This window comes from Mus musculus, chromosome 2 (assembly GCF_000001635.26).
Source record: "Mus musculus strain C57BL/6J chromosome 2, GRCm38.p6 C57BL/6J".
Classification (NCBI taxonomy): domain Eukaryota; kingdom Metazoa; phylum Chordata; class Mammalia; order Rodentia; family Muridae; genus Mus; species Mus musculus.
In genome coordinates, this window is record NC_000068.7 from 69,276,023 (window position 1) to 69,303,407 (window position 27,385).

The 27,385-nt window shown below is 39.2% G+C and overlaps 1 protein-coding gene across 3 annotated transcripts in view; it reads right to left on the reverse strand.

The window, feature by feature from the left end:
- Abcb11 (ATP-binding cassette, sub-family B (MDR/TAP), member 11) overlaps window positions 1-27,385 on the reverse strand; it is a 104,335-nt gene that overhangs the window by 37,741 nt on the left and 39,209 nt on the right. For 2 of the 3 annotated variants that reach the window (NM_021022.3, NM_001363492.1), the window contains 10 exons: window positions 23,781-23,905; window positions 20,290-20,464; window positions 15,919-16,032; window positions 13,344-13,454; window positions 11,577-11,702; window positions 10,643-10,846; window positions 9,188-9,358; window positions 8,568-8,769; window positions 6,569-6,638; window positions 1,749-1,848 (listed from right to left, as the gene is read on the reverse strand). In NM_021022.3, coding sequence (NP_066302.2) covers window positions 1,749-1,848; window positions 6,569-6,638; window positions 8,568-8,769; window positions 9,188-9,358; window positions 10,643-10,846; window positions 11,577-11,702; window positions 13,344-13,454; window positions 15,919-16,032; window positions 20,290-20,464; window positions 23,781-23,905 — 1,398 coding nt within the window. Of the gene's footprint in view, window positions 1-1,748; window positions 1,849-6,568; window positions 6,639-8,567; window positions 8,770-9,187; window positions 9,359-10,642; window positions 10,847-11,576; window positions 11,703-13,343; window positions 13,455-14,998; window positions 15,888-15,918; window positions 16,033-20,289; window positions 20,465-23,780; window positions 23,906-27,385 lie in introns of those variants that run through there. The other variant, XM_006499670.4, reaches the window with a different exon arrangement.

Sequence of the window (27,385 nt, forward strand, 5' to 3'; positions counted from 1 at the left end):
CCTAACAAGCCTCAGCTCTTCTACATGTTCTGTAAATACTCTGAGAGACCACAAGGTGGAGGTAATTGCTTTGTAGCAGTAGACACTTTAGGAACGCCCAGAGCCAGAGTATTTCCCAGTCCACAGAAGATGACATCAGAATGAGAAAGAGCAGGAATTCAGCTGGACCTTGTAGATTTAATTGTTAAGATACTTTGAAAAGCAAAAACCAAGCCACATACTCTCATTCAGTGCTCTTTAGTTAAAATTTCTATAAAAAGCAAGAAATGGAAATTCCATTAGCCAAATTATATTGTTTTCTTTTAAATTTTTAATTCCACTCAAAAGGATTCTGATATAGTTACTATATACCCAAGAAATATCAGGGAAATGGCAGATCATTTCATTTTGGGGCTTGAACAATGGATCAGCTTCTCAACACCTTTTTTTCTGTTTTTTATTTTTATCTCTTTTACTAGGAAAAATATAAAATGGCCACTTTTAAAAGCTGTACTAGGCAACAGTCAAATGATCTCAATTGTTTTCTTCCTAGTTCTATGAACATAAATGAAACCGTTAATTCTGGCCCCCCAAAGAGGAGATGTGTTTCTAGTGTCAAGATGCAGGTAAGAGTCATGCTTACATCTTATGTTCCCTCTTTCTGATTCACCCTGAGAAAGAGGGCTCTCAGGTATTTACAGAAATGAGTTTACTCAACAGTGAGACCTCTATTTGATGTTAATAGAACAAGACAGGAGAGAGTCTCAATGACCCATCTTTCACAGGGTATCATTCAAGAATTTGTCCCAAATTTCTCCTTTGTAGACTAGTGCATGTAATGATGTCTTAATGAATTCGCAAGTTGGGATTTTATTGAGGACATTTTGAAATTACGTCATGCATAATAGATGTACTTGTAATTAAAGTATTCTTTGGCTTATTTGATTTGATACATAGAAGAATGTGAGCTTCATTTTAATCACAGAAACTCCATTTTTTCATTCCAAATCAAACAAGCAAACAAAAACCTCTTGTTGCCCTGCTTAATAAAGGCACTGGGCTAATCCTGTGGCGACTCAACACAGATATGAAGGGCCAGGGAGTCTAAGGAGTCTAAAATTTAATAAGAGAAGAGAGCATGGATTCCAAACTTAAGAATTCCATGAAGGAGTTTCAATGAACGCCATGTAGGGGATCAAAAATGAGCACATCCAGGCTGGGAAATACTTGTGGCTTGATACATGTTCCCTTATAAGAAAGATAATGTCCCAAACAGCAGGATAGTGTACCTTTGCAATTTAAAACGTATGGCAATTTGTATAATAAGGTCTAGTCTTATCAAATAACTTCACCAACTAAGAAAATTTTAAAGTGGGAGAAAAAAAAAAGATTTCCAGTATTGTTTAAAATTTTAAAAAGAAAAAAAACTTTAAAAAGTTATCTCCATACAAACAAATAATTTGCTATGCATGTTTAAGAAGCATATTTCCTATGCTTATTATAATTATTCACCTAAAATTGGTAGGTATCCCTTAATAATCCAGTTTAATGTAATTTATTTTCTTCAAGGTAATTAAAAGAATCTGTGTTCTTTTGGGGGGAGGGGTGTAAACTATAAAGTTTTCACCAGTCCTAAAGCTCTCCTATTTGGTCTGACTTAGTAATCTATTACTATACATCTGAAAAGCATGTTTGCCTAAAGATAAATGAGACCCCTGGGAAAGATTTCTCAATGCCCTGACCCCACCCCAGAACAAGGGGTGTCTGACCTTTCTGTCTTCGTAAGAGGACTTGTGATCACCTATAGCCAGTGGAGGTTCATGTGACAGATGAGACAGCTGAGACTTAGATCGTTGACGGATGGAAGCTCTGGAAAACACAGCAAGACAGGATAGGTTAAAGATGGCAAGCAGGTTGCAAACAGGGCTCAACTGGTGTCCTAGTTTACATCACACATCAAATCAACAGAAATATGTGGTGGGTCACGTGACAACCAGGGCAGGGAGCTTCCAACTTAGGTTTGATGAAGTTTATCTTGCGTCAGAATAAGTTGGGTAAATTTCTCTTGAAAGAAAAATAGGGTGCCTTGTAAGACGACTTCCAGGTTTTGTAGATCACATGACAGCCAGGCCAAGGAACTTCCAAGTTAGGTTGGACGAGGCTTATCTGCAGGTTAGGTGCTGCTCACAGAAATGACCCATCCATCATCTTGTTGAGACATACTTTAGCTTAATGTGTTTATTCATTCAGCTGGAGTTTATTAGATTCCTACCACATGTAAAAGTCCAATGTTAGCTACTAGTGGGAACATAAAGACTAGCCATCTTTCTCAAAGAGTTTAAATCCTACAGGAGAATAATGTATGTAATCAAAGCTAGTGTAAAGAAAAGTCTGGTGGGTGCTGTGTGGAAGCTTGGAATAGTTAAAGCTGAGTTTTGAAGACGTTAATTTGACATAGTACAATGTAAGGATAGAGATGGTGGAGGTGAGGGGAGTGTGTCAATTGTTCCAACTCTAGACAGAATGATTTCATGCCCCTCAGTATTTGTATGCAGGGGAAATTAGACTAAAACAAGATGGTGTCTGTCATCATTCAGACTTCCCAAGAAATCAGTAACATGTCAACTTCCTTATGCTAATCTCGTCCCATGCTGTGTGAAAGGCCTCCCTCTTAGTCTCCCATGTTCAACACTATGCATCTGCAGAAGTCACATGTCTTCTTTAATCTTCCACATTCAAACTCTTGCTACGTCTCATTATGATCAAGCACAAAACCACTCCTGAAACCTGATTCCCTGTCCCCAACCTAACCTGAGATTTTGAATTTATTCCTCTCACTGTGATGTGTAAAGGATGCATACGGAGTCATTTCTTTGGGTTAGGTAACAAATGCTGGGACATCTCCAGACTATGAAGAATAGGCTGTCACCTGGAGATCACAGAATGATGATGGAGTGCCATAGGGTGTGTGTTATGAGTGAGACAAGAAATCATAGGTCTAATGAAATTCACAGCAATTGACACCAAGGTAGGAATATATGAGAAAGGAGAGAATGTCAATATTCAATTGAGGACTCAACTTCCAGTTCTATACACAGGAAGACCTGTCTATGAGTTCCTTCAGATTTCTACTACCTTAACATTGTACTTCTTAAATCAGTCTCTCTTCTATTCCTCAAAGACTTCTACCATTCTAGAACAGACTGTCATGAGGCCATGAGCAGTAGGTACTGGGCAAGGGCTCTGCCTCCCAGATGGTCCTCGGTCTGGTTTATCAGAAACACTGGTAAGATTCCATCACACTCCTGATCAGAAATGATACAACACTGTCTTTAAAAAATCCTTACTTCATCAAAAGGTGTGCACTACCTTTCATTGCAAAGAACAACAGCTAATTTGGGGGAATAAATGTTCTTTCTCTCTCTTTTTTTCTACATTATTACTTAGAAAATTATTTTCTGTTGCCAACTAACTTGTTTTTGAACCTAAAATATATTGTTGAAGAAAGGCTCAGCTATCAGAAAAGCTACAGCCCAAAAAGCAAGATACAAATTAACATTTAATTTAGTCATCCTCTAGGAAAAAAAATCCTGTCAGCCCATACAATGAGATATTTTTAATAGAACTTCTTATTCAAAGTTATAAATCCTTCTCTGCAGGAGGTTAATAGCTACTTTTTGAGTGTGGATTGTCTTTCTGGATATTTTTTTTAGTCCTAGTCATTAAAATGTAGAACTTGTGGGAAGTGTAGCCAACTAAGAGACACTTGTGTGAAAATAGTTATTTGTTTCTCATCATAAACTACTTTGAACAGTCAGAATTTTGTTCTTAAAAATAAATAAACCATTTACTTATTTGCTGTAATGACCGCAAGATACATGTTGTTCTGACCCAAAGACAGAGAGAGGTACCCAGTCATTTTTGTGTTTAAGAAAAGTAGTCATCTTCAAGTTGTGATTTATGTATTTTACTCATGATTAAACATGCTGCCAGGATCAAACATAGTCCCACATGCCTATAAAATTTGCCTAGTAATTCTGATAATTTCTATATCTTCTACTACATCCCTCTATATACTACATAAAGTAATTCAAAGCTATTGCTTTGTTTTCCAGCTCAATAAAGCTAACACTTCTTAAATTTTTTTCTTTTTCTTCAGTAGATTTATTTTTCTAAGAACAAAATAAAACAAAATAACCAACTCTAAGAATCTAGACCTATAAAATTAACATACATTAGCATAAAAAATCTGTTTGAAATAGATGAAAATACTTTTTAGTAAATCATTCTTTGAACATTAACAATAAATAAACCCATTTTGGCTACATGAAATTGTTATCGGAATGTTCTATTTTAAGCAACCTTAATTAACTTCCTTCAGGATATGAGTAGCCATCTTGAATGAGCTAGTCCTATACTAAGTCTTTACTTTGAGCACAGTCTGGTATTTAATGTCTTAGAAATGGTAAGGCCAATGGCAAAGAGATGCATCAACCATAACTTATTACTAGTTTTCTGACCGAAGTAGAAAAACTCTTAACAATATTTTTGTGAACACAGACAAATATTTCTGGACAGATTTTTTTAATACATAACTTTTAACATCAGAAAAACTTTTAAGTAAAATTCTTTTTTATTAGATATTTTCATTTGCATTTCAAATGCTATCCCCAAAGCCCCCTATACCTTCCCCCTGCCCTGCTCCCCAACCCACCCACTTCTGCTTCCTGGCCCTGGCATTCCCCTGTACTGGGGCATATGATCTTCGTAATACTAAGGGCCTTTCCTCCCAATGATGGCCGACTAGGCCATCCTCTGCCTCATTGCAACTAGAGACACAGTTCTGGAGGGTACTAGTTAGTTCATATCGTTGTTCCTCCTATAGGGTTGCAGACCCCTTTAGCTCCTTGGGTACTTTCTCTAGCTCCTTCATTAGGGGCCCTGTGTTCCATCCAATAGATGATTGTGAGCATCCACTTCTGTATTTGCCAGGCATTGGCATAGACTCACAAGAGAGAGCTATGTCAGGGTCCTGTAAGCAAAATCTTTCTGGCATATGCACTAGTGTCTGGGTTTGGTGGTTATATATGGGATGGATCCCCGGGTGGGCCAGTCTCTGGATGGTCTTTCCTTCCATCTTAGCTCCAAACTTTGTCTCTGTAACTCCTTTCATGGATATTTTGTTTCCCCATTCTAAGAAGAAACAAAGTATCCACACTTTGGTCTTTCTTGTTTCATGTGTTTTGCAAATTGTATCTTGGATATTCTAAGTTTCTGGGCAAATATCTGCTTATCAGTGAGTGCATACCATGTGTGTTCTTTTGTGATTGGGTTACCTCACTCAGGATGATATCCTCCAGATGCATCCATTTGCCTAAGAATTTCATGAATTCATTGTTTTTAATTGCTGAGTAGTACTCCATTGTGTAAATGTACCACATTTTCTGTATCCATTCCTCTGTTGAGGGGCATCTGGGTTCTTTCCAGCTTCTGGCTATTATAAATAAGGCTGCTATGAACATAGTGGAGCATGTGTCCTTATTACAAGTTTGAAGTTCTTCTGGATATATGCCCAGGAGAGGAATTGCTGGATCTTCCGGTAGTACTATGTCAAATTTTCTGAGGAACCGCCAGACTGATTTCTAGAGTGGTTGTACCAGCTTGCAATCCCACCAACAATGGAGGAGTGTCCCTCTAATGATGATTTACAGTCTCTCACTAACAGCACATTTCAAAATATGTTTTGAAAGTGAATATTTATAGATGTAAGCCCAGGAAAATAAATGTCTCATTAGAGGACATCCTCTTTAAAAGCCTAAATATCCATTTTATTCCATCCAGTTAAGAAATTATTTGAGTCCAAAGGCATCACTCTGGGAGCAGAAGTGTTTGTAATTAAATTGCCTCTCAGTAAGGATAAAAAACAGATCTAAACTGATGAAGATGGCCTTCATATAGGAGTGGTTCAAACTGGTTAAGTTTGGTGGGGAAAGAGTAGGTGCCTGGCAGTTTGCTTGTTTGTAGTTGTTTATATATATATATATATTTTTTTTCTCCTGAGACAGGGTCTCACATTTTAGTCTAAGCTAGCCTTGATTGTGTAATCTTTACTACCTCAGTCTTCCAAGGATACAGATATGCATCACAGTACCAAGTTAACATAGAGAAACATAGCTGGAGAAATGGTTTAGTGAGTAAGAGCCTTGACTGCTCTCCAGGTTTCAATTCCCAGCATCCACATGGTGGTTCACGACTATCTGTAACCCAATTCCCACTTCTGGCCTCTGTAGTCACCAGGCATACACATGGTGCACTGAAATATATACAGGCAAAACACCCATACACATACAATTAAAATTAAAACAAATAAAATCTCTATTCTACACTCAATATTAGAAGAGCCTTCCAGCATGGCCCTCTCTCAACAGATTGAGAAGACTGAGTTAAACAAATTGACAAACTTAGATCCGAGGACCCGGAGTCTGCCATAGGGTTTCCTTCTTGGACCTGAGATATTGCCAAAGCACCACACGTGCAGAAGGCTCCTAAAAATATCAATAAGCTTCAAAATCACACAGCTTGTGCTTACCTTAAACTGTCCTGATAGCTGCCTCTGGAAAAGGTCCTCTCAGGTGTGTCCCCTTCGGTTGTATCTTTTCCTATTTAACACATGAGCCATTCCTTACAACACACAATAAGCATGGCCTTATTTACATAGAATAATTTTCTGTTTGCCTAGAAGGTAATTATTGCATTGGATACCCAGACATCTTGTTAACTTATTGCAATAAAATAAAATAAAATAAAATAATAAAACTTGAAATTTGTCCAACATATTCTAACAACAACAACAACAATAACAACAAAACCCCAAAATACTCAGTAAGATTGACTTGTGTGAAATGGGGGCTTCTCTTCTGTTTCCCCAGCCTCATATCTCTCATACCTGATCCTGTTCCCTTTTTCCCCTTCCCCTCCCCTCTCTCACCCAGGTCCCTCCCTCCCTCTTCCCCCTTCTAAGTGTGATTGAAGCATCCTCACTTGGACTGCTTGTTACACTTGTTATGGTCTGTGGATTCTATCCTAGGTTTTCTATACTTCTTGGCTAATACCCCACTCTTCAGTGACTGCATACCATGTATGTCCTTTTGGGTCTAGGTTAGGAAAGGAGCCCAGAGGGCCAGGAGAATGAATAGAAATACACAGCCTCAGAGGAAGAGGGGTGGAGGGACCCTCTAGAAAGTACCAGAGACCTGGGAGGTGAGAGACCTCAGGACTCAATGAGAATGACCTTAGCTAAACTGCCCAACAATGGGGAGAGGGAACTCGGAGAGTCCTCCTTCAGTAGATAGACAGGGCCTCAAGTGGAAGGACAGGGTTACTAACCCACAGTCAAAATTTCTGACCTAGAATTGTTCCTGTCTAGAAGAACTGCAAGGACAAAAATGGAGAAGAGACTGAAGGAAAGGCAGTTCAATGACCAGCCCAACCTGGGCTCCATCTCATGGGGTGGGGGTGTCACCAAGGCCTGACACTATTACTGATGCTATAATGTGCTTACAAATGAGAGCCTGGCACGACTGCCCTCTAAGAGGCCCTACCAACAGCTGGACTGAGACAGATGAAGATACCTACACCCAACCATTGGACTGAAGTCTGGGACTTCTATATCGTTGAATTAGGGGAAGGATTGAAGAAGCTGAAGGGGAGGGTGACTGCATAGGAAGACTAGCAATCTCAACTAACCTGGTCTCCAGGGAGCTCCCAGAGACTAAGCCACCAACCAGGCAGCATACAAAAGCTGGTCTGAGGCACCCAGCACATATATAGAAGAGGACTGCCTGACCTGGTCTCAGTGGGAGAAGATGTGCTTAATCCCTAAGAGAACTGAGGCCCTAGGGAAGGGACAGGCCTAGTGAAGAGGACTCTCAGAGGTAAGAGGGAGGAAGAATGGGATGAGGAACTGTGGAACAGGGGACCAGGAAGGGGGAGCAACAGCTAGAATGCAAATCAATAAAATAAAATAAATAAAATTAATGGAAAAAACAGCAAATTTTCAAAACTTCTTAGATTTCAAGTATTAAACATATACGATAGTTATGCTTAATGCTGTTCATGAGGTTCCCATGGGAGATGGTGGAGAAAGTCAAAAGTGGTTGATTAATTAGCTCAGTATAAACACTAAGTCTGAAAGTTCAGATGGAAAAAAATAAGCCATCTCCATTTGAAAATAAGTGCAAAACATTTAGTCATTGTTTAATTCATGCAATAATAATGAGAATCCTTCATATGCCTGACTCATCTAGGCAGCCTGTCCTGCTTAAAAAATGGTAAAATTGAAAGCAAAAAACCTTGGATTTAGTTAGCTCTATGACTTGATCAGGTAACTTAGCCTTCTTTGTTTTTTTTTTTTGTTTGTTTGTTTTGTTTTGTTTTGTTTTTTTGTTTTTCCTTATCAACTGCATAATGTTTGCTGGGCTTTGTAGGAATAATAAGAATAATGCATATTCACAAACATAAGTTGAACCAGCAGCATAAATGTTAATTATTTAGTATAATATTCAGGCCAAAGAGAAAGAGGTACTTGCCCTTTATGCCTGTTTCTTTGTGAGTATTATCTTCTTGGCTTTGCAGGGTCACAAGCATGAAGTAGACACCTTTTCTTTCTAACAGTTCTTCATGGGTGCCTCTTTCCACAGCTGTTCCATGCTCAAAGCCAATGATCACATCTGCAGATCTGACTGTTGATAGGCGATGGGCAACTGAGATGATTGTGTGTCCATGTTGGATCTGTAAGAAGACAAGATGTATCTTTAAACAAGACTACACGACAGAGCCAATGCTAACCTTTGTACTATCCATGAGTCCACAAGGAAGTCAGCTTTGGACCCTAGAAATATCCTTACACAGGCTGTGCATATATCAGAAATAGCCAACAGTGTCTTGTAGCCATAAATCATATCACAGATTGACCTTATTGTCATAATTCATCAATAGTTTAATAAAATGAGGATAAATTATGTTGCACTTCATATGAATTTTAATTTTATGTTGCATCTTTGGTGAGTGAATCACAACTATGTCCTATTCAACACTAAATAGATGGTAATTGACCAATGTTTTACACATTTTCAGGCTGAATATATTGACCTGTTAGTATTACTCCCTTCTCGAAGAGGCTATTAAAATGAATTGACTCTTCACAAACCTTATTCAGTGCTCCCTGTACTTTGGCCTCACTCTCATTGTCCAGTGCTGAGGTAGCCATGTCCAGAAGCAGGATCTTGGGTTTCCGTATGAGGGCGCGGGCGATGGCTACCCTTTGCTTCTGCCCACCACTCATCTGGCCTCCTCCTTCTCCAACTAGGGTGTCAAATTGCTAGAAATCATGAGGAAGACACATTTGATGGCATCAGACAGCGATTCAGTATCCCTTCTAACTTTCTTCTCCAGTGTGAATTTTTACGGGTCCAACTTTTACTGAAAGAAACATCCTTTACTGAAAGAACTAACCAATCAATATTTGTATGTGAGATAATTAATACATTGAACTGTGTGAATGTTCCTTTTTTTTTTTTTTTTAGTTCATGGTGAAATAAAAATGGTTAGCCAAAATGAAAATTGATCGGTCTTGAAAATCCATCCTAGAGGACTAAGTTACATGCCACAGTCTTGTCTCTTTTCTCATGCTGAACACAAAGCAAACACAATGCTAAATCTGTCTTTATGTTGTGAACAAAAAATGAAGCTGATGTTATACTCCTGCTGTCACAGCAAGTCCTGACTGAGGATAAGCCACAGAACTAAGTCCACACTGAAGTTTAACAATGGAGTGTTAGAAGTCAGATTCTTGACTTTCTCAGTATCAGCCAAGAAGGGCTAAGCTCCTCACCACTGACAAAAAAGCATGGTGTTGAAATTCTACATATAGAATATGTATGGATATGCATCTATATATCTCATGTAGTCCTCATAGAACCCCAGGAGGCAAGTAACCATTATTTGCCTTAATGGTTGAACAAGGACATTCTGAACCCAAAGGGTTAAACTAGCCTGCCTGAAGCTCATAAAGCTAGAAGGTGGAGATGTTGGCGTTATGTCGAGGCAGGGTAGTTCTAAAGCATTATTCTCATTAGCTACTAGGCTATAGCATCCTCATGGTGGCAATGCTATTCAAAACAGTGATTTAGAAGATGTGACATTTGAATGAAAATGGCCTCCATAAACTCATAGGGAGTAGCATTATTTAAAAGGAAATGTGTGTGACCTTGTTGGAGTGGGCGTGGCCTTATTGGAGGAAGTGTGTTACTGGGAGGGCAGGCTTTGAGAAGCTCAAGCCAGACCCCAGTGGCTATCTTCCTGCTGCCTGCAGATCCATATATATATATATATATATATGTATATATACACATATATCTATCTATCTATATATATATATATGAGACCTCTCCAGCAAAAGGGACATTTTTAAAAGATAGAGCTCCACTTTCACAGATGCTAACCGTATAGACAGTGTATTTTTACATGAAAGGAAAAGCATTGGGCGTTTCCAGGCATAAATCTAGAGCATGCCATTAAGAATTTAAGGACTGAAGTTTCAAATGAAAAGGACTAATTCTTCCTTTGATGACTTCTGCACTCCCCTGGACTGTAGGTAGGGTACCTGTGGCAGGGCCATAATGAAGTTGTATGCATTAGCATCCTTGGCAGCTTGGACTATGTCTTCCATTGTCGCCTCTTCTCTACCAAGGCGGATGTTTTCTGCGATAGTGGTGGAGAACAGAACTGGCTCCTGTTCCACGATCCCAATTTGATCTCTCAGCCACCGGATGTTAAGAGAACGAATGTCATGGCCATCCAGAGTCACCTAGAGAGCAGAAGAGCATCACACAGCTTAGTGTCCTTCAAGATTCGGAATCGTGAAGTTAGGTGATACTTGGTGCCTGGGGAGAATAACCAGAGCCTAAGAATACCATAATAGAAGCAATTTCCATGGAACTGTGCCTGTTGTATGAGGATGCCAGTGTGCAATTGAGCTGAGTTTCCCTGCACAGAAATTCATTGTAGAAACACGGGTAGTATGAAAGTTACTTAAGTTCTCACTGCTAGCATCAGAATGGGTACATTTTTAATTTCTCAGGAGAGTAACCAGTTGTTCACCAGACTCTGAATATATCTATTGCCTTTTGGCTTGTGTCCAAAATTGTATCAAAGGATATAATAAAAGTAAACAGTAGCCTCTATCTTGTATATGTGCTTTATGGTATATCTTGCTTTGAAATCTGGATCGTCAAATAACACTTTGCTGCTCAAAGCAGTTGAAATTACAAATGTGAGCCAAAGAAAAAAAAGGAAGGAAGGAAGGAAGGAAGAAGGAAGGAAGGAAGGAAGGAAGGAGGAAGGAAGGAAGGAAGGAAGGAAGGAAGGAAGGAAGGAAGGAAGGAAAGAAAGAAAGAAAGAAAGAAAGAAAGAAAGAAAGAAAGAAAGAAAATGTTAAATGTTATTACTTTTTTTTCAAAAAAAAAAATCAAACTGGCACCACCACCACTGGTTTTCCCTTACCCCTCCATGTTGAGAAGTTTCTAGAAGATACGCACCATGCCTTCGCAGGGGTCATAGAATCTCTGAATGAGCTGTAGTGCTGTGCTCTTCCCTGCCCCACTGGATCCCACGAACGCCGTCGTTTCCCCTGGCTTAATGACCATGCTGAGGTTATTTAAAATCTGACAAGGGAAGAACATTCTTTAGAAAGTTCATAATGTCACTGTGCACCTAACCAAGCAATGAGGCCATACATAGGGTGCTTCATGAGGACTGGTGTCCTGTATCTATGCCTCCCACATAAGTGCAAATGCGTGTGCATGTTTACTTATGCCCCGTAGCACTGTCCATATCTAGCCATCAACAACAAAAGAAGACTGACTGGAAAGAGGCTTTATCGTTAGCATGTTGCTTAATAGCTGTGCCAAACAATAAAAATGATAATGTAATAACACTCGTAAATAAGCAAGGGTCACCTTTAAATGTATACCTCAAAATCTAATTTAAAATACATCTGACATACTAGGATATTACAAGGAGTCGATCTCAATTAGTTAAATAAGAAGCTCCATAGCCAGGCAGTGGTGGTGCACGCCTGTAATCCCAGTACTTGGGAGGCAGAGGCAGGCGGATTTCTGAGTTTGAGGCCAGCCTAGTCTACAAAGTGAGTTCCAAGACAGCCAGGACTACACAGAGAAACCCTGTCTCAAAAAAAACAAAAAAACAAAACAAAACACAACAAAACCAAACCAAAGAAGCTCCTATAAGTCACAAGTGTAATGATAATTCATGGACAAAGGGTCAGAAATAAACCAATTTGAAGATGATGTCTTTGTGAGTTTATTATTTGGATAAGTTTGCCTAGTAAATGTGTGTGCTGTGTTTCTGGGTCTAAAACTCTGTGAAGGGCATGGTCTAAATGTTAGCAGGTGAGCCGGTCGTGGCGGTGCATGCCTTTAATCCCAGCACTTGGGAGGCAGAGGCAGGCAGATTTCTGAGTTTGAGGCCAGCCTGATCTACAGAGTGAGTTCCAGGACAGCCAGGGCTACACAGAAAAACCCTGTCTCAAAAAACCAAACCAAAAAAATAAATAAATAAATAAACAAACAAACAAATAAATAAATAAATGTTAGCAGGTGAAGTTAGGATTTAGTATTGTGAGTATAAGGGAAATATTATTAATAAAAGGAAACCAGAGATGCTAAGTTCTGGATGAATAGTACAAGCAGTATTTCAAAGCCAGTCCATTCAAGAGCGCTGATTGGAGATTCCTTTAGAGTGGAGTTACCTTTAATGATATTGCCCCATAGGTGCTAGAAAACAATATATTTCCCTCACTGTGAGCCCTGGATGATCACTGAGTCCAAGATGCAAGAGAGCAACAGCACCAGGTTGCTTACCTCTAAGGACTAATGCAAAGCTGCTCATAGCTGCTATCTCTACTGGTCAGAATCCTCCCCTCGTTCTGCCCCACCTGTGGTTTCCAAGGAGGTGGTAATGGGAAGCTGTGCTACTTGCTTGTTTTGATTGCCTTACCACATACACAGAACGGCAGGACCTGCCACTCATTTCAACAGAGGACCACATGACTCAGCCCAAGCCTCGTGCCAGACCGAGTTCCACCCAGGGAGATTTGCACATTATAATCATCACTAAGAAATGCACTGTGTCCCTAAGTTGGCACAATACCAAAGGACACTTTCAGAGAAACACATTCCTGTCCTCTGTTCCAGAAAACTGAGTCAGCACTTAGAAAAGAGTGTGTGGATCTGGAGATGAGTTACTCAAGAGTCCAAAACATCAGGCCAAAGGTACACACTCACCTTCACCTCTGGTCGAGAAGGATAATGGAAGGTCACATTGTGGAACTCAATTTCGCCCTTGATTCGATCTAGCTTGTAACCATCTCCTGACATGCAGTCCATGACGGGTTGCTGGAATGCAATATAAAGATATTGTACTTGTGACAGTGCATGACACATGCATGTTGTATCCATCTTGATATTAGTTAACCCACAAAGAAAAACTGGGGCTGGTGAGATATCTCAGTAGTTAATAGCACTTGCTGCTCCTGCAGAGGACCCCAGTTCAATTCCCCATGGTAGTTGGTTTGCAATCATCCGTAACTTTGTTGCCAAGGCTTCTGATATTCTCTTTCTCTTTTGACTTCCACACCAAGAATGCATGTAGTGCACATACATACAGGCAAGCAAAATACACACAAAAAAAGTAAAATGAATAAATCTAATAAAAAATTTAAAGCATAACCTTTCTAGGCAAAATATTGCAGAGATGTCTAAGGATAAATCGCTTCAATATTTCATATTTACAAGAGTGATGTCAGTTACTACTTACTGTTGAGGTTGCTGAGTTATTATTATATTACTATATGTTATTATTGAATGTGACTTTTATATAATAGCAGATAGTTTTATTTATTTAATTAATATTATTTGTTAATTATCACCATAAGCTTATAGGTTGCTGATATTCTATAATATTATAAAACCATTGTTTATTGACACATAAAATACAATATTAATATGGTTAATATTTATTGTAATGTATTATATTATTGAGATGATAGGAGGCAAAGTACAAAGTGTTTTAATGTACCCTTTACATTTACATGATTGCTATGTTCTAGTTAGGCAGGGGGAAACCTCTCAGAGAGTTTCCTGCCCAGGGTAATATAGCTGACCAACTAGGCTGGGGCTAGTAGCACTACATTTGGCAGGCAATACAGATGATGAATACAATTAAGTGACCACAAAATGATCCATATCACCAACTTCCAACTGTACCCTGACCTGGCTCTGCTGTTACTAATGAGACAGATCTAAAACAACCATTCTGGCTAACTACATGAGGAAGGGGGCTGCCTCTTCCTCTTAGGACACTCCAGGTTCAACTTTGTCCATAGTTCACACTAGTAATAGGAATTCATGACCATAGCCCCATCAGAGGTTATACTGGAGTCTATTTTCTTCTTCTCAAGTGTTTAATAAAGATAATAAAATAAAATAGAAATGCCTTAATTCTCAGCTGTTTACATGGAAGCTCTGCAGGCATCATTTGATTTGAGACTGGGACAGAAAAGATAACATTAGAAAAGGACAAAGGGGCTCAAAAAGATGGCTCAGTGGTTAAGAGCACTGACTGCTCTTCTAGAGGTCCTGAGTTTAATTCCCAGCAGCCACATGGTGGCTCACAACCATCCGTAATGGGATCTGATGCCTACTTCTGGTGTATCTGAAGACAGTGATGGTGCAGTCATATACATAAAATAAATAAATAAATTTTAAAAAGAAAAGATCAAAGGGCTGGAGAGATGGCTCAGTCATTACTTGCTCTTCAGAGGACCCAAATTCGGTTCCCAGCTCCCACAATGGGAGGCTCATGGAGTCTAACATTTCTGACCTGCACTCACATGCACAGACCATACACACACACAATAAAAAACAAAAATAAAACAAACCTTTTTCAAAGGGAAAATATCAACATATTCCAGGTCATGGAACTCACAACACAAAAGAGTTTCTTCAGGTAGATAACAATCTCATTGTAGCCAAACAAAAAAACAAAATCAAAATCAAAAACAAACAAAAACACAACAACATCAAAAACAACAAAAGCCACTCAGTTCAGGTGACACGTGGCTCTTGGTCCCCAGCGAGAAGAAGGAGCAGAGTCCTATTTTCTCCCTTCTGTTCTTGGTCTGTGGTTACCTTACAGGATTTTCAATGTCTGTTCATAAATTAACCAACACTATCCACCCAGGGATACCAAGGTCCTTTATAAATGTAAAGAGACTTCCTGCTAGAAGAGCATCCATGCTTGCAGGCATGATCACAAGGCTTTTCCCATCCTTCCAGTCTTTGCCCTGGATGACTGTGTTCATTCCCACTGGACTTTCTTAACTCCTTGAGTGCACCAAGCTCTTTCCCAACCTAGATGTTTCTCAACCAGGATTTCCTTTTTTTTTCTTTTTGGTTCTTACTTCTCAAGTCTCCCATTCTAGCCAGTCATAACACCTTGTCCTATTTTATCTTTTAGTGGATTTAGTGCTGTCTGATGTTACCCTTAAATGTTTATTTCTTGCTGTGTGTGGTAGTGCATGCCTTTAATTCTGGCACACACACACACACACACACACACACACAAAAGCCAGAGGCAGGTGGATCTCAGGGCCAGGTCTATATAGACAGTACCAGACTAGCCAGGACCACATGTGAGACCCTGTCTCACCAAAACTGTTTCTTTTCTTTTTCTTTTTCTTTTTCTTTTTCTTTTTTAATGGGCATCTCCCAGTATGACAGCAAGGACATAAAGTGTCCCAGCTATTGGGACCTATCCAAGCACATACCCCATTAACTATTTCTTTTGACTTTTACGTACCCTGTCTATTGTTTGGAAAATACTGGAAGCTGCTGAACACCCAGTGGAGAAGATTTCCAAACAAGAAGATGCATTGCCAATATTCATAGCTGCTATTATGACACAGAGGAAAATCTGGAAAAAAAAATAAAACAAAAACAGAAAACAAAAAAACAACCCATAGTTTGCATACATTTTTGCAGTTTATAGATAATGACATTTACCATTTGGAGTGTCCTTACGAGTTCTCAAGATTTCTCAGAAATATTATTAAAGTCAAGTAGTTTAAGGGCTTTTCAGAAATATATAAAAGTTTTGGCTTTGTAAAGAATTTCTCCATAGTTAAAATTTAAAATACCTCGTTTACCTTCGACAGAGTGGAAGAACGGAGCGAGCAATGCAAACAGGCAGAGAAGAACAGTTCCTGACTAAGCTTTTTAAAGACCATCCTCTCCAGTGACCTCAGCAAAGCAAGCCTTCCTGGGTCCTAGATCTGAGCCCAGCAAACACATATTATAAAAGCCCACTAATAAACAGTTCAGGCCATATGAGTTTTGAATCCATGTGTACCCAGACCACATGGCACATAAGTAAGAGTAGCAATGTGTAAATAAATGACCATTGCTATGTCTCAATAAAAGTGTATTTATGAAAAAAAAATGGATAAGGAATATATTTGCACCAGTGACTCTTTTACTGAGTCATTGGAGTCTTCAATTGAAACCAGGGTCAAACCTTGGCTTGACCTTAGCCTGGCTTTATATAAAGCTATTGCCTCAAGCAATTTTCTCTATGGAGGTTCTTAGAGAATCCAGGAGTGAGAGGAGACAGACTTATGCCCAATATGACTGGAGTCAATGGGACATATCCCAGGCAAGATGTTCTCACCAGAAATCCCACATCTGTATCCCTATGCAAGGAAGGTAAGAAGAACACATGGGCCACCCTTCCAGGGAGTTAGGATCTGTATCTCTTACCACATAGACCTGGAGGCAGGAAGGTCAGCTAATGGGACAGTCCTAAGTCACTGGGACCTGAGCTCAAGTCATACTTGATGCCTCCTAGCACATATTAATTAACCTCACAGCTGCTTTTCATTTTTGTAGTAGTAGAATTACAGCACCAATCACAGAATTAAGTAATGCATATTATTTATGGTAATTACATTAAACACCTCGCTCAGTGCCTGATGCCTTATATGCACCAAGAAAATACTGTTTTCTATTACTGCCATTATTCTTTATTATTGAAACCTAAAATGTAAATAAAAACCCAAGATTTCCCCCTCATTCAGTTCCTCTTCATCTTTCCCTAATAGACCAGAAAGCAAGTTTTTATCTGTACACAAGTGATACTAATTACAGTAATCTATGTGAGCTGCTTCTCATTACACCCAATGCAGTCATAATAATTTTGTGCACCACAAAATGTGCTAGATTAATTTGATTGTTAATTAGTTTAGTAGCTTAAAACAGTAAACTCAACTCAAGAAACTCAAGAATATTCAGCTTTTAAAATTGCTGTGTAGAAATATAACCAAGAACACACACACACATACACACACGAGAGGCAGAGAGAGAGAGAGAGAGAGAGAGAGAGAGAGAGAGAGAGAGAGAGAGAGAAGAGAGAATATCATTAAAGAGAGCCTTAACAAAGAAGCAGCATTTATCCAGGTAAAGGGTAAGCAGAGTATTATAGCAAGAAGTTGAGAATAAGAGGGTTGTAATTGATTACTAAAACATTAGAGACACATGGTATGCTATGTCTACACACAGTAAACTACTTTAAAAACCACTAAATGACAAACTCCTCAGGAAAGATCTAGTAGGGATGTTCAACCAATGTTGCCAACTTCAAAGTCCATACAATCAAGTTACAAAACAAAGAAGTACCCCTCAAAATCTTAATATTTTAAGTAAGTTTAGAAATTGTGTTGGCCCAAGTTCATAGCTTTCATTGGCTACATGTGGGTGGCAGGCTGGACACACATGATAGGTGGTCTCATGGTTGAACCCCCAGGAAACTTAAAAAAGGAGAACCATAAAACTAGAATCTAGTTGCTATAGTGTTTGAATGAGAATGAACTTGTTAGGCTCACATATTTGAATGCTTCCAACAGTTGGTGGAACTGTTTAGGAAGGATTAGGAGGTGTGGTCTTGTTGGAGGAGATGTGTCACTAGGAGTGGGTTTTGAGGTTTCAAAAGTCCATGACATTTCTCCAGTTAATGCTCTCTCTCTCTCTCTCTCTCTCTCTCTCCCTCTCCCTCTCCCTCTCCCTCTCCCCCTCTCTCTTTCTCTCTCTCCCTCTCCCTCTCCCTCTCTTTCTCTCTCTCCCTCTCTTTCTCTCTCTCTCCTTCCCTGATGCTCGAAGAACAAGATGCAATTTCTTTAGTTACTGCTTTAGTGCCTAACTTTTGTCATGCTCCTACCATGACAGTCATGGACTCAGTCTCTGAAATTGAAATCCTCCAATAAATTCTGTCTTCTATAAGTTGCCTTAGTCATGCTGCCACTTCATGACTAAGGTGTTCTAGTTTGATTTTTTGTTGGTGTGACAAACACCATGGTCAAAAACAATCTGAAAAGGAAAGAGTTTACTCAGCTTCTAAGCCACAGTCTATTACTGAGGAAAGCTGAGACAGGAATCTCATGATCTGAAGCAGATACCACAGAGGAATTGCTTGTTCTCCATTGGCTTGTTCCCTAGGCTTACTTAGCTTGCTTTCTTCTACAGCCCAGGACCATCTGTCTAGGAATGGCATAGTGGACTATGCCCTCTGATGTCAATTAGCAATCAAAACCATGGATCAAAGCCATGCCCTACACACATGCCCACAGGCCAATGTGATGAAGGTAATTTCTCAATCAAGGGTCCTTTTTCAGGTATGTAAAGTTGACAACTGAAGCTATGGCACACAGGGACTTTTACTCAGAGCTTTCTGTTGGAATTGTGTATCATTTAACTTTCAATTTACCAATTCACTTCTCCTTTGAACTTTTATTCATAAATCCCTCTTTCTGCTTATAGGCACAGAATAAAAGAACGATTTTGCTCAGTGAAAACATTTCTACAAAGTGAACAGCCAAAGCTAACTTCAGCTACTGATACCCTTGGTGGGTAAATGTATACAGCTTTTAAATTATTTTCATTACATTTTTTTGTTTGTTTATTAGGGGCTGCTTGCGTGCTGCAATGCAGGGGTGAAGGTGAAAGAAGGACCTGCCTGAATCAGTTACCTCCTCTCTTTTGAGTCTTGGGAATCGAACTCAGGACAGTGTGCTTGGCAGACATTCATTGGTGCTCGCCAGCGCCAATGAATGTCTAAAGCTTTTAGAAGCAATTAGATCGATAAAGAGAAAGAACTTCATAGTCAGATCTCAGACCTACAATACTTTAACTTTTCCGATGTGCAAAATTAGATCTAAGTTGCAGAGACAATTGGTAGGTTGTGATCCCATTAACACTTTCCATACTATCATTCAAAATCTACAGAACACCTGAACATGTGTTATCACATTCAGTATTTTTAAACAAAGTTCAAAGCTACTCCAGATGTCCATCCGTCAAAGACAAAGATGACTTAAAACAATCTTGTTGCTTCCTTATCTTGCTCAGAGTGACATGTATTAGTTGATCATTCCCATCGACAATGAATCTCCTGGTTCCCCTAGAGCTGGGTTTGTAATAAACAGTGGCGTTTTGAATGATAAAACTCTCATGTAATGAACTCCTGGTACTTTTCATTGTTAAAGCTGGTGCCTTCCTATCAAGAATCTTCAGCTGTAACATTTTATTTTATTTAAAAATCTTCTATGAAGGGATTTCCAGCACCACAGCAAATGAAAAGTGTTGTTGTTGTTGTTGTTGTTGTTTGTCTACTGTGCTTTGGATGGATCTGGCACATAGCAAACGCTGGGTAAATGCTTGAGTGAATGACTCAAAGAACACTGTGAATTAAAGTAGCTATAATGTTCGTGGTGTCATAACATCCCACAAAAGAATTGTGAAATATGCTTGTATCACCTATTCCGTTGAAGACGTTACATATCTTGCACTATTACTAACTTTGCTTTTATGACCTGTTCACCTTTAGCTGAGGGGTTAATGACTTGCCATTTTCATGGTATAATTTCTTTTGGGATCAGGTGGAGGATCATTACTGTACAGCTGTAAACTCTTTAGTTAATTGGGAATCATTAAGTTACTGGTCTCATCAGACCACGAGTTCAACTTCTCTTCACTAAAGTGTCCTAGTATCATTGGCCCTGCAGATGGACTTCAGCAAACTTCTGAGGCATTCTTGCCTAAGACATTAAAGGGATTAATCCTCTGATGACTTTTCTGACAAGCTAGCAAGAAAGACTATATATAGGAAACAAGAGCAAAGTACCTGGATCAGTGTCCCTGGTGTGTACTCGCCTTCATCCAGGACAAGTCTGGAGCCGTACCAGAAGGCCAGTGCATAACAGAAGAAAATGAGACACCACATGTACCCAGTGAAGAAGCCCATCACCATTCCTTTCCAAATTCCCCAGCGCTGAGCAAACATAAGATTTTTCTCATACCTGTAAACAGAAAAGGGTTGGCTCAACACCAGCCAGAGCAGCTTAAGGCCTAAAGCTTAAAATGTTGGTGTAAGTGTGTGAGAGAGAGAGTGTGCCTCTGTGTGTGTGTAAGAGAGAGAGAGAGAGAGAGAGAGAGAGAGAGAGAGAGAGAGAGAGAGAGAGAGAGAGAGAGAGAGAGAGTCAGAGTCTGGGTGTCTGTCTGTGTCTGCATTCATGGTGAAGAATATCGTTCAGTGATTATCGTCAATCCCTGAAACAAAGCTTCTGAAGTTGGTTGAAGCTTGGATGAGAAACAGTGGGTAACTTTGACTCCAAGAGAAAATAATTTTTTAACAAATACCTTTGTTTGGGAGCTATTAAAAATTATGTTGAAAAGGTTTCTTTGGAAGATAAATCATTTTTTTATCAGAAAGTAAGGCAATTATCTCCAAACCAACAGATTAAACTAGTCAGCATGGTGAATCCCAGGCCAGTGAAGACCACATGAGACTGTGTGTCAAAACCAACCAACCAACCAAAAAGCTCAAAAAATATTAACTAAATTACAAAAATAAATGCATTTTTCTTTCTCTCTTTCTCTTCCTCTCTCTCTCTCTCTTTCTTTCTCTCTTTCTTTCCTTCTTTCTTTCTTTCTTTCTTTCTTCCTTTCTTTCCTTTCTTCCTTTTCCTTCCTTCCTTCCTTCCTTCCTTCCTTCCTTCCTCCCAAAACAGGGTTTCTCTGTGTAGCCTTGGATGTCCTGAAACTTGAAACTTGTATAGACAAGGCTGGTCTCAAATTCATGAGACTTGCCTACCTCTGTCTCCCAAGTACTGGAATTAAAGGTGTGCACCACCACTGCCCTAATATAAAATCATATTTTTGACAACTGTATAATTTTGCAAATTAAGTTTTTACTTTATTAAAAATTAGTCTCTAGAATGATTTATCATAATTTACTGATGTTAAATTCTGTTTGCTTAAATGAAAAATTATAAAAGTTATTAAGGGCATTTAACAGCACAATACTTCACAATTCAATTAAATGTTCAATTTAAATATGTTCGATTAAAGAAATGTTATGGGGCTGGCAAGATGACCCAGTGAGTAAAGCCACCAAGTCCAAGGACTCAAGTCTGACCTCCAGGTCCCACATAGCAGAAGAGGAGATCTGACTCCTGCAAGCTGTCCTCTGATCTTCACACTCCTGTTTTGAGCACACAACCCTCCCTTCTTCCCCATAAAATATAATTTTAAAATTTGAAAACCTTGGAATTGCATTTGGATCAGGTTACCCTTTCTTCCTTCCTTCCTTCCTTCCTTCCTTCCCTTTCCTTTCCTTTTCTTTCCTTTTCTTTCTTTCTTTCTTTCTTTCTTTCTTTTTTTATTTTATTTTTTTGCCACAGTGTATGAACAACTAATTTTAATAGATGCCTCAGTTCCCTTTGTGCTGGGATGACAGACATGAGTCAGGCTCTTTTATTCTTTGAAACTGTAAATTAAATTATTTTTTTACTAATAAATAAAAACAAAGCATCACATACACACACACACACATATATATATATGTATAGATGGAATAAAATGTGATGCTTTGATGCATGTACATATTGTATAATGTTTAAATCAGGAGAGATAGATGGATGGATAGATAGATAGATAGATAGATAGATAGATAGATAGATAGATAGTCTCAATAATTTATCAACTGGGTATGGGAGCAAACAAGTGATTCTAGACCTAGGGAGTCAGAGGTGGGAAGATTCCAAGTTTAAGGACAGCCATGGCTACATAGCAAGTCAAAGTCAGGCTGGGATACCTAGTGAAAAAACAAGAAACAAAAGACAAACTTTAAAACTTCGTCTTTGCTTTTTGAAATATGCAGTACATTGCTACTTATAGTTGTACTGTGTTTCAGCACATCAGAACTTTCTCCTGACTGACCATAACTTCAAATCCTTTGGTCACCCTTTCTCTGCCCATCTCTCCTTGCTGCTCTGTGCAGTCTCTGGCAGCCATCATTCTACTCTTAACATCTATGTCATCAACATTTGTAGATTCCTCATATGTAAGTGCAATTGTGCAGATCTTTCTAAGCCTGCCTTATTCACTCGACTATGCACGTTGTCACAAACAATGAAATGTTGTTCCTTTTGTGATCAAATTGTATCATTGATCTATTAATTGACACTAATGTCACCTCTATTCCTTAGCTCTTATGAACAGCACTACAGCAGACACAAGAGTGCACATGTCTATTACACAGACTGGTTTCATTTCCTTTGGGTATGTTCCCAGGAGTGGGATTATAGAATCACATGATTGTTCTCATTTTAATTTGTTGAGGAACTTCTTTGCTATTTTACATAATAGATCTACTCATTTGCATGTCTACCAATAGTGTGCAAGGGCTCCTTCATATCCTCATTGGATATGTTAGCCGTTTTGCCAACATCCATTCTTACTAGGGTTAGTATTGCATGCTGGTTTTGAACTGCATTTCCCTGGTGACTAGTCACCGTGATGAAGCAGTTTTAATAAAGACTTGACTATTTGTGTGTCTTCCTTTGAAAACTGTCTACTTAACCCTATTGTTCCTTTTCAAGTTGGATTAATCATTATCTTACTAGTGAGCTTTTAAAAGTTCCTTACATATTTTCTATAGCTATCCCTTGTCAGATGCGTCGTTTGCATATAGCTTCTCTCTTTCTGACGGCTGTCTTTTCTGTGAGCTGCTGCTGTTGTACCTGGGAGCTTTGTAACATGATGCAGTATCGTTTGTTTATTTTTGCTGAGCTTTTCATGTCTGATGCATTTCTGTGCTGTCTGTGTAGTCTGATGTCTGTTAACCATGTAGACATGCTTACTAAGCGCAGTAGATTGTCTTTAACGGCAGAAAATGCTGCTGAAGGTTGACATGAGGTATAATATATTCGCTTTTGTATCATCAGTGTTGAAACGAGTTTCTTGCTTATTTGGCTCTCTAGATCTCATCTTCAGAAGCATACTGTATTACGCATGGGAGCTCATACCTTTCAGTCTAGTACTCCGGTGACTGAGGCAGAAGACCATGAGCTCAAGACCGCCATGGTCTATACAGCAAGATCCACAAGGGAAACTGAAACCCCAAAACATTGCTCTAGGCCTTCTGTAACACTCTGCCCATCAACATTTGCCAATCCACCTCTTAAACAAATGCCCCCGACCCCTCCTGTTGCTCTAAATGACAGTGGATCTGCCACTTTGTACAAAATGAAAAAGAAAAGAAAAAAAAAAAGGCAGGGAACTGTATTGCTTCATGAAATTCAGGAAAGCCACAGACATTCAAAAATAACCAACCTTTCCACCTCCTTATTCTCACCACCAAAAGCAGCCACTGTTCGAATAGATGAGAGGACTTCATCGGCAATAGACCCAGCTTTAGCATAAGCCTTCAACTCAAGCTCCGTGAACTTGGCCACACTCTAAAATCCGAAGAAATAAAAAGGAAGTTGGCCTGTCAGTCAGTGATTCATCTAACAAAATGAACAGGTGGTGTGGTTTAACAAAACACTAGGTGTTTCATTGTAACAAAAGAGAGAAAAAGCTGGTTCAAGATGGGTGCTTGGATTGGGGTATGTTAAAATGAGATTAAAGTCTATCTCAATGAAAATGTTCTCATAGAGTTAAGTACTCTCAAGTCTGGGAATACTAATGTTTCAGCTGTTGTGCTAATGGTGTCCCTAAGTCAAACTATGATGTATCCCTTCACAATTGGAAAGAAACCATTGCAGAATTTACAAACATCAGAAAAAAGGACTGGAGGCCTATGTAAGCATATGGTTGGCTAGAGTAGAGAGGGAGAGCAAGGACCAGGATACACAGACACAGCATTGCAAAGGGAATTCCAAAGGAGAAGGCATTGGGTGAATATTTTGACTCAAACATAAGGGGTTTACGACCTTTTTAATGTTTACAAAAGAAAAAAAGGCAACTGTGTTCAGCAATTTTTCAAAAGTCACCTTTCTAAAACTGAGTTTGGACTGAGTCCTAGTCAAAAATAGCTGGACATGGCGACATATGCCTACAATCACACCAGGGAAATGCTGCAGACCCTCTGGGCCCCTTTGTCTGCATGGAATGGGTCTCTAGTCGCAGGTGGGCAAAGCGTTGGATGAATTGACAGACAGATGCACTCAGGAGAAGTTGTGTAGAATCTGAATGTAATTTGTCAAATCGAGCATCAAACTTTTTATACAGAAGACAATAGGGAAGTTGGGTGACATACCCGCAAGGTACAAAGAAGTTACTGAATTCTTACATAAAACAGAGGAATGCAAACACAGAAGGTCTAACAGGAACCACCTGGGATAGAATTCATTGATAGCAACTGGGATCAACAAGGGCTCCACCTAAGATTCACTTAATCTTAGAAGCCAGGGTCAAGGGCTTCGTGCCCTTGCCATAGTTCTTATTTTAGTCTATTGTATAGTCCACCTTTCCCTTAGGCCATTGTAAATACGTGTGTATGGGTGTAACTCAGCTATCTATAGTTCTAAGTATCTATTCTGGTTTCTCCTTAGGTCTGAAACTTCCTTCTTCCTAGATGATGGTAAATTCCTGTGTACGGCAGTGACCTAGCTTTTATTCAAAGTGATAGTGTAATACTAGAGGCTATTCTGAATGTCACTGAATAGGCAACATTCTTCCTGAATTCCAAGCCCATTGTCTGCTCAAGGACTTTCTAGGACTGTTGGAACACTGGCAAAGGCTTTAGCTATGTCAGAATTCAATCTTAAAAGGCACTTATAATAAGATAATACTAAAAGAGAGCACGTGGATCGATACACCAGACTAATGCGGGAATAGAATATGAGTATATGGGTTAAAGAGAACGTCAGACTCCAGGAGTGAGTTTCTGTGAAACTCTCTGTCTCATGAGTGGCTTTTAGGCCTCTCGGCCTGTCAAGCTGACTTGACAGGAGTGCGTGGCAGGGAAACAAGGATTCCGGGGTAACCCCAGCTACATGAGAGCGTAGTCAGTCTGAGATAGATGAGAGCCCATCAGAACCAAAGCCAACCAGCCAACAACAATAAGAAGGAAGGGAGGAAGTTAATATCGTGGAACAGCACTTAACTCAGAAATCTAAGACACATATAGTACTCAGATGATAAGAGTATATATTCTAACAGGGTTAAATTTTTCTAGATCTTTAGCAGAACTGTGACTAGCAAAATATTAGACAGAGTTTATAAATACAAAATAAATGAAAATAGCTTCAACAATATATTTATTATTTGCTCAGTCTAAATTTCATAAAATCTGTAAATTAAAAAGCTGTTTTCCCCAACAGCGCTATTCATGTTCAAGTTTGATGGATGACATTTCAACTTTTATCCCTTCTCTATCTAATTTATTCCTGAAACATATACATTTTTGCACAGTAATAAAAATATTAAAGAGTTATGAGTGATACTACCTTTACTGAGGGCCACATTTCTTAATAATAGGACACATTCATCCAGGTGATGGTGACACACACCTTTAATCCCAGAACTTGGGAGGCAGAGTCAGGTGGCTCTCAGTGAGGTGGAGGCCAGCCTGATCTACAGAGTGAGTTTCAGGACAGCCAGGGCTACACAGAAAAACTCTGTTTTGAAAATCAAAACAAATACAAAGAGGAGAACATATTGGGATTTTAAGAAACTAATATTTTGTAATATTTGATAATTATTCATATTTCTCATATTAAAGAGGAAGATGTGACAAAACCATACAAAACCCACATCTGCTGTTACTGTGTCATATGTTGCTCCTCACTGCAGTGTGTGTGTGTTCTGTCTTTGACTTACACACAACAAAGTTGCTGGTATCATATTACAGGGATAGCCAAGCATAGACACAGATACGAAGGGAGTTAAGTGCCGAACTAGAACATTCCAAATGAAGAGGCTAGACTCTTAGGCACTTTGGTGGCACAAGAAATTGTACTGTGAAGTCTGGCTCAATCCAAGTTTAGACACTTGTTCCACCTCCATGGTGTGAAAACACAGCGGTGACCCATGAGCATATGTGTATGAATTTATCTCAGGGACCCATGAGTATATGTGTATTAATTTATTACAGGTTTGAAGAAAAATTAAGGGTGACTATAGAAAGAAAAATAAAAGCTGAACAAAATTTTTCAGAGTCCCTCAGGGTCGTCAGTGGAATTTGAGGTTCTCTGGAGCAAGGCGGGACAGCGGTCTGTCGGAAAGCCAGTTCTAAAGCTTGCATAGTCCTGTGGATTTTAAAAAAGTACTATACTATCTCTTTAACAATAGATTTTTGTGCCAGATGCTGTACTTAATGTAGAACCTGGCCATCACCCCCAAGTTATCCCACGATTTAGGCTGTCACCCCTGTATTGAAGACAACAGTACTGAGGCTCTGAAGGGGTGCACATGTTGCTCTTTAGTGATACACACTTGTTAGCGGTCAGGTCCGGTGGTTTTGTGACGGGAGCTCTGAAGGGGTACATGTGTTGCTCTTCAGTGATGCACACTTGTTAGAGGGAGTTCCTTGCTACTGTTACTCTTAGCCCTTTCCTGTATCGCCTGAAAAGTGTTTACGTGTGATGATTAGTTGCTGCATGGATATTTTACTGGAAACCATCACTGTGGTGATTATTAGCTGCTGTTCAATGATAACTAAGTATTGCTCACATGTTTCCTTTGCAATCTATTAATAGTAAGCCTTCAGCCAGCCTTACACCATGACCTGTGATGGTCAGATTTTTTTTTTTAAAAATATGTTCTAAAGATAAAAATAATAATAATAATACTTTCTGCAAGCAAGGGAGACATTTCACTGCAGTGATCCCCAAACTCCAATTTCTACACTTGGGCCTGGCCTGAGTAACTGAGGTAACGGATAGATATTAACAGAGAAGACGCTCTAACCAAATCTACAGATCTGACCCAGA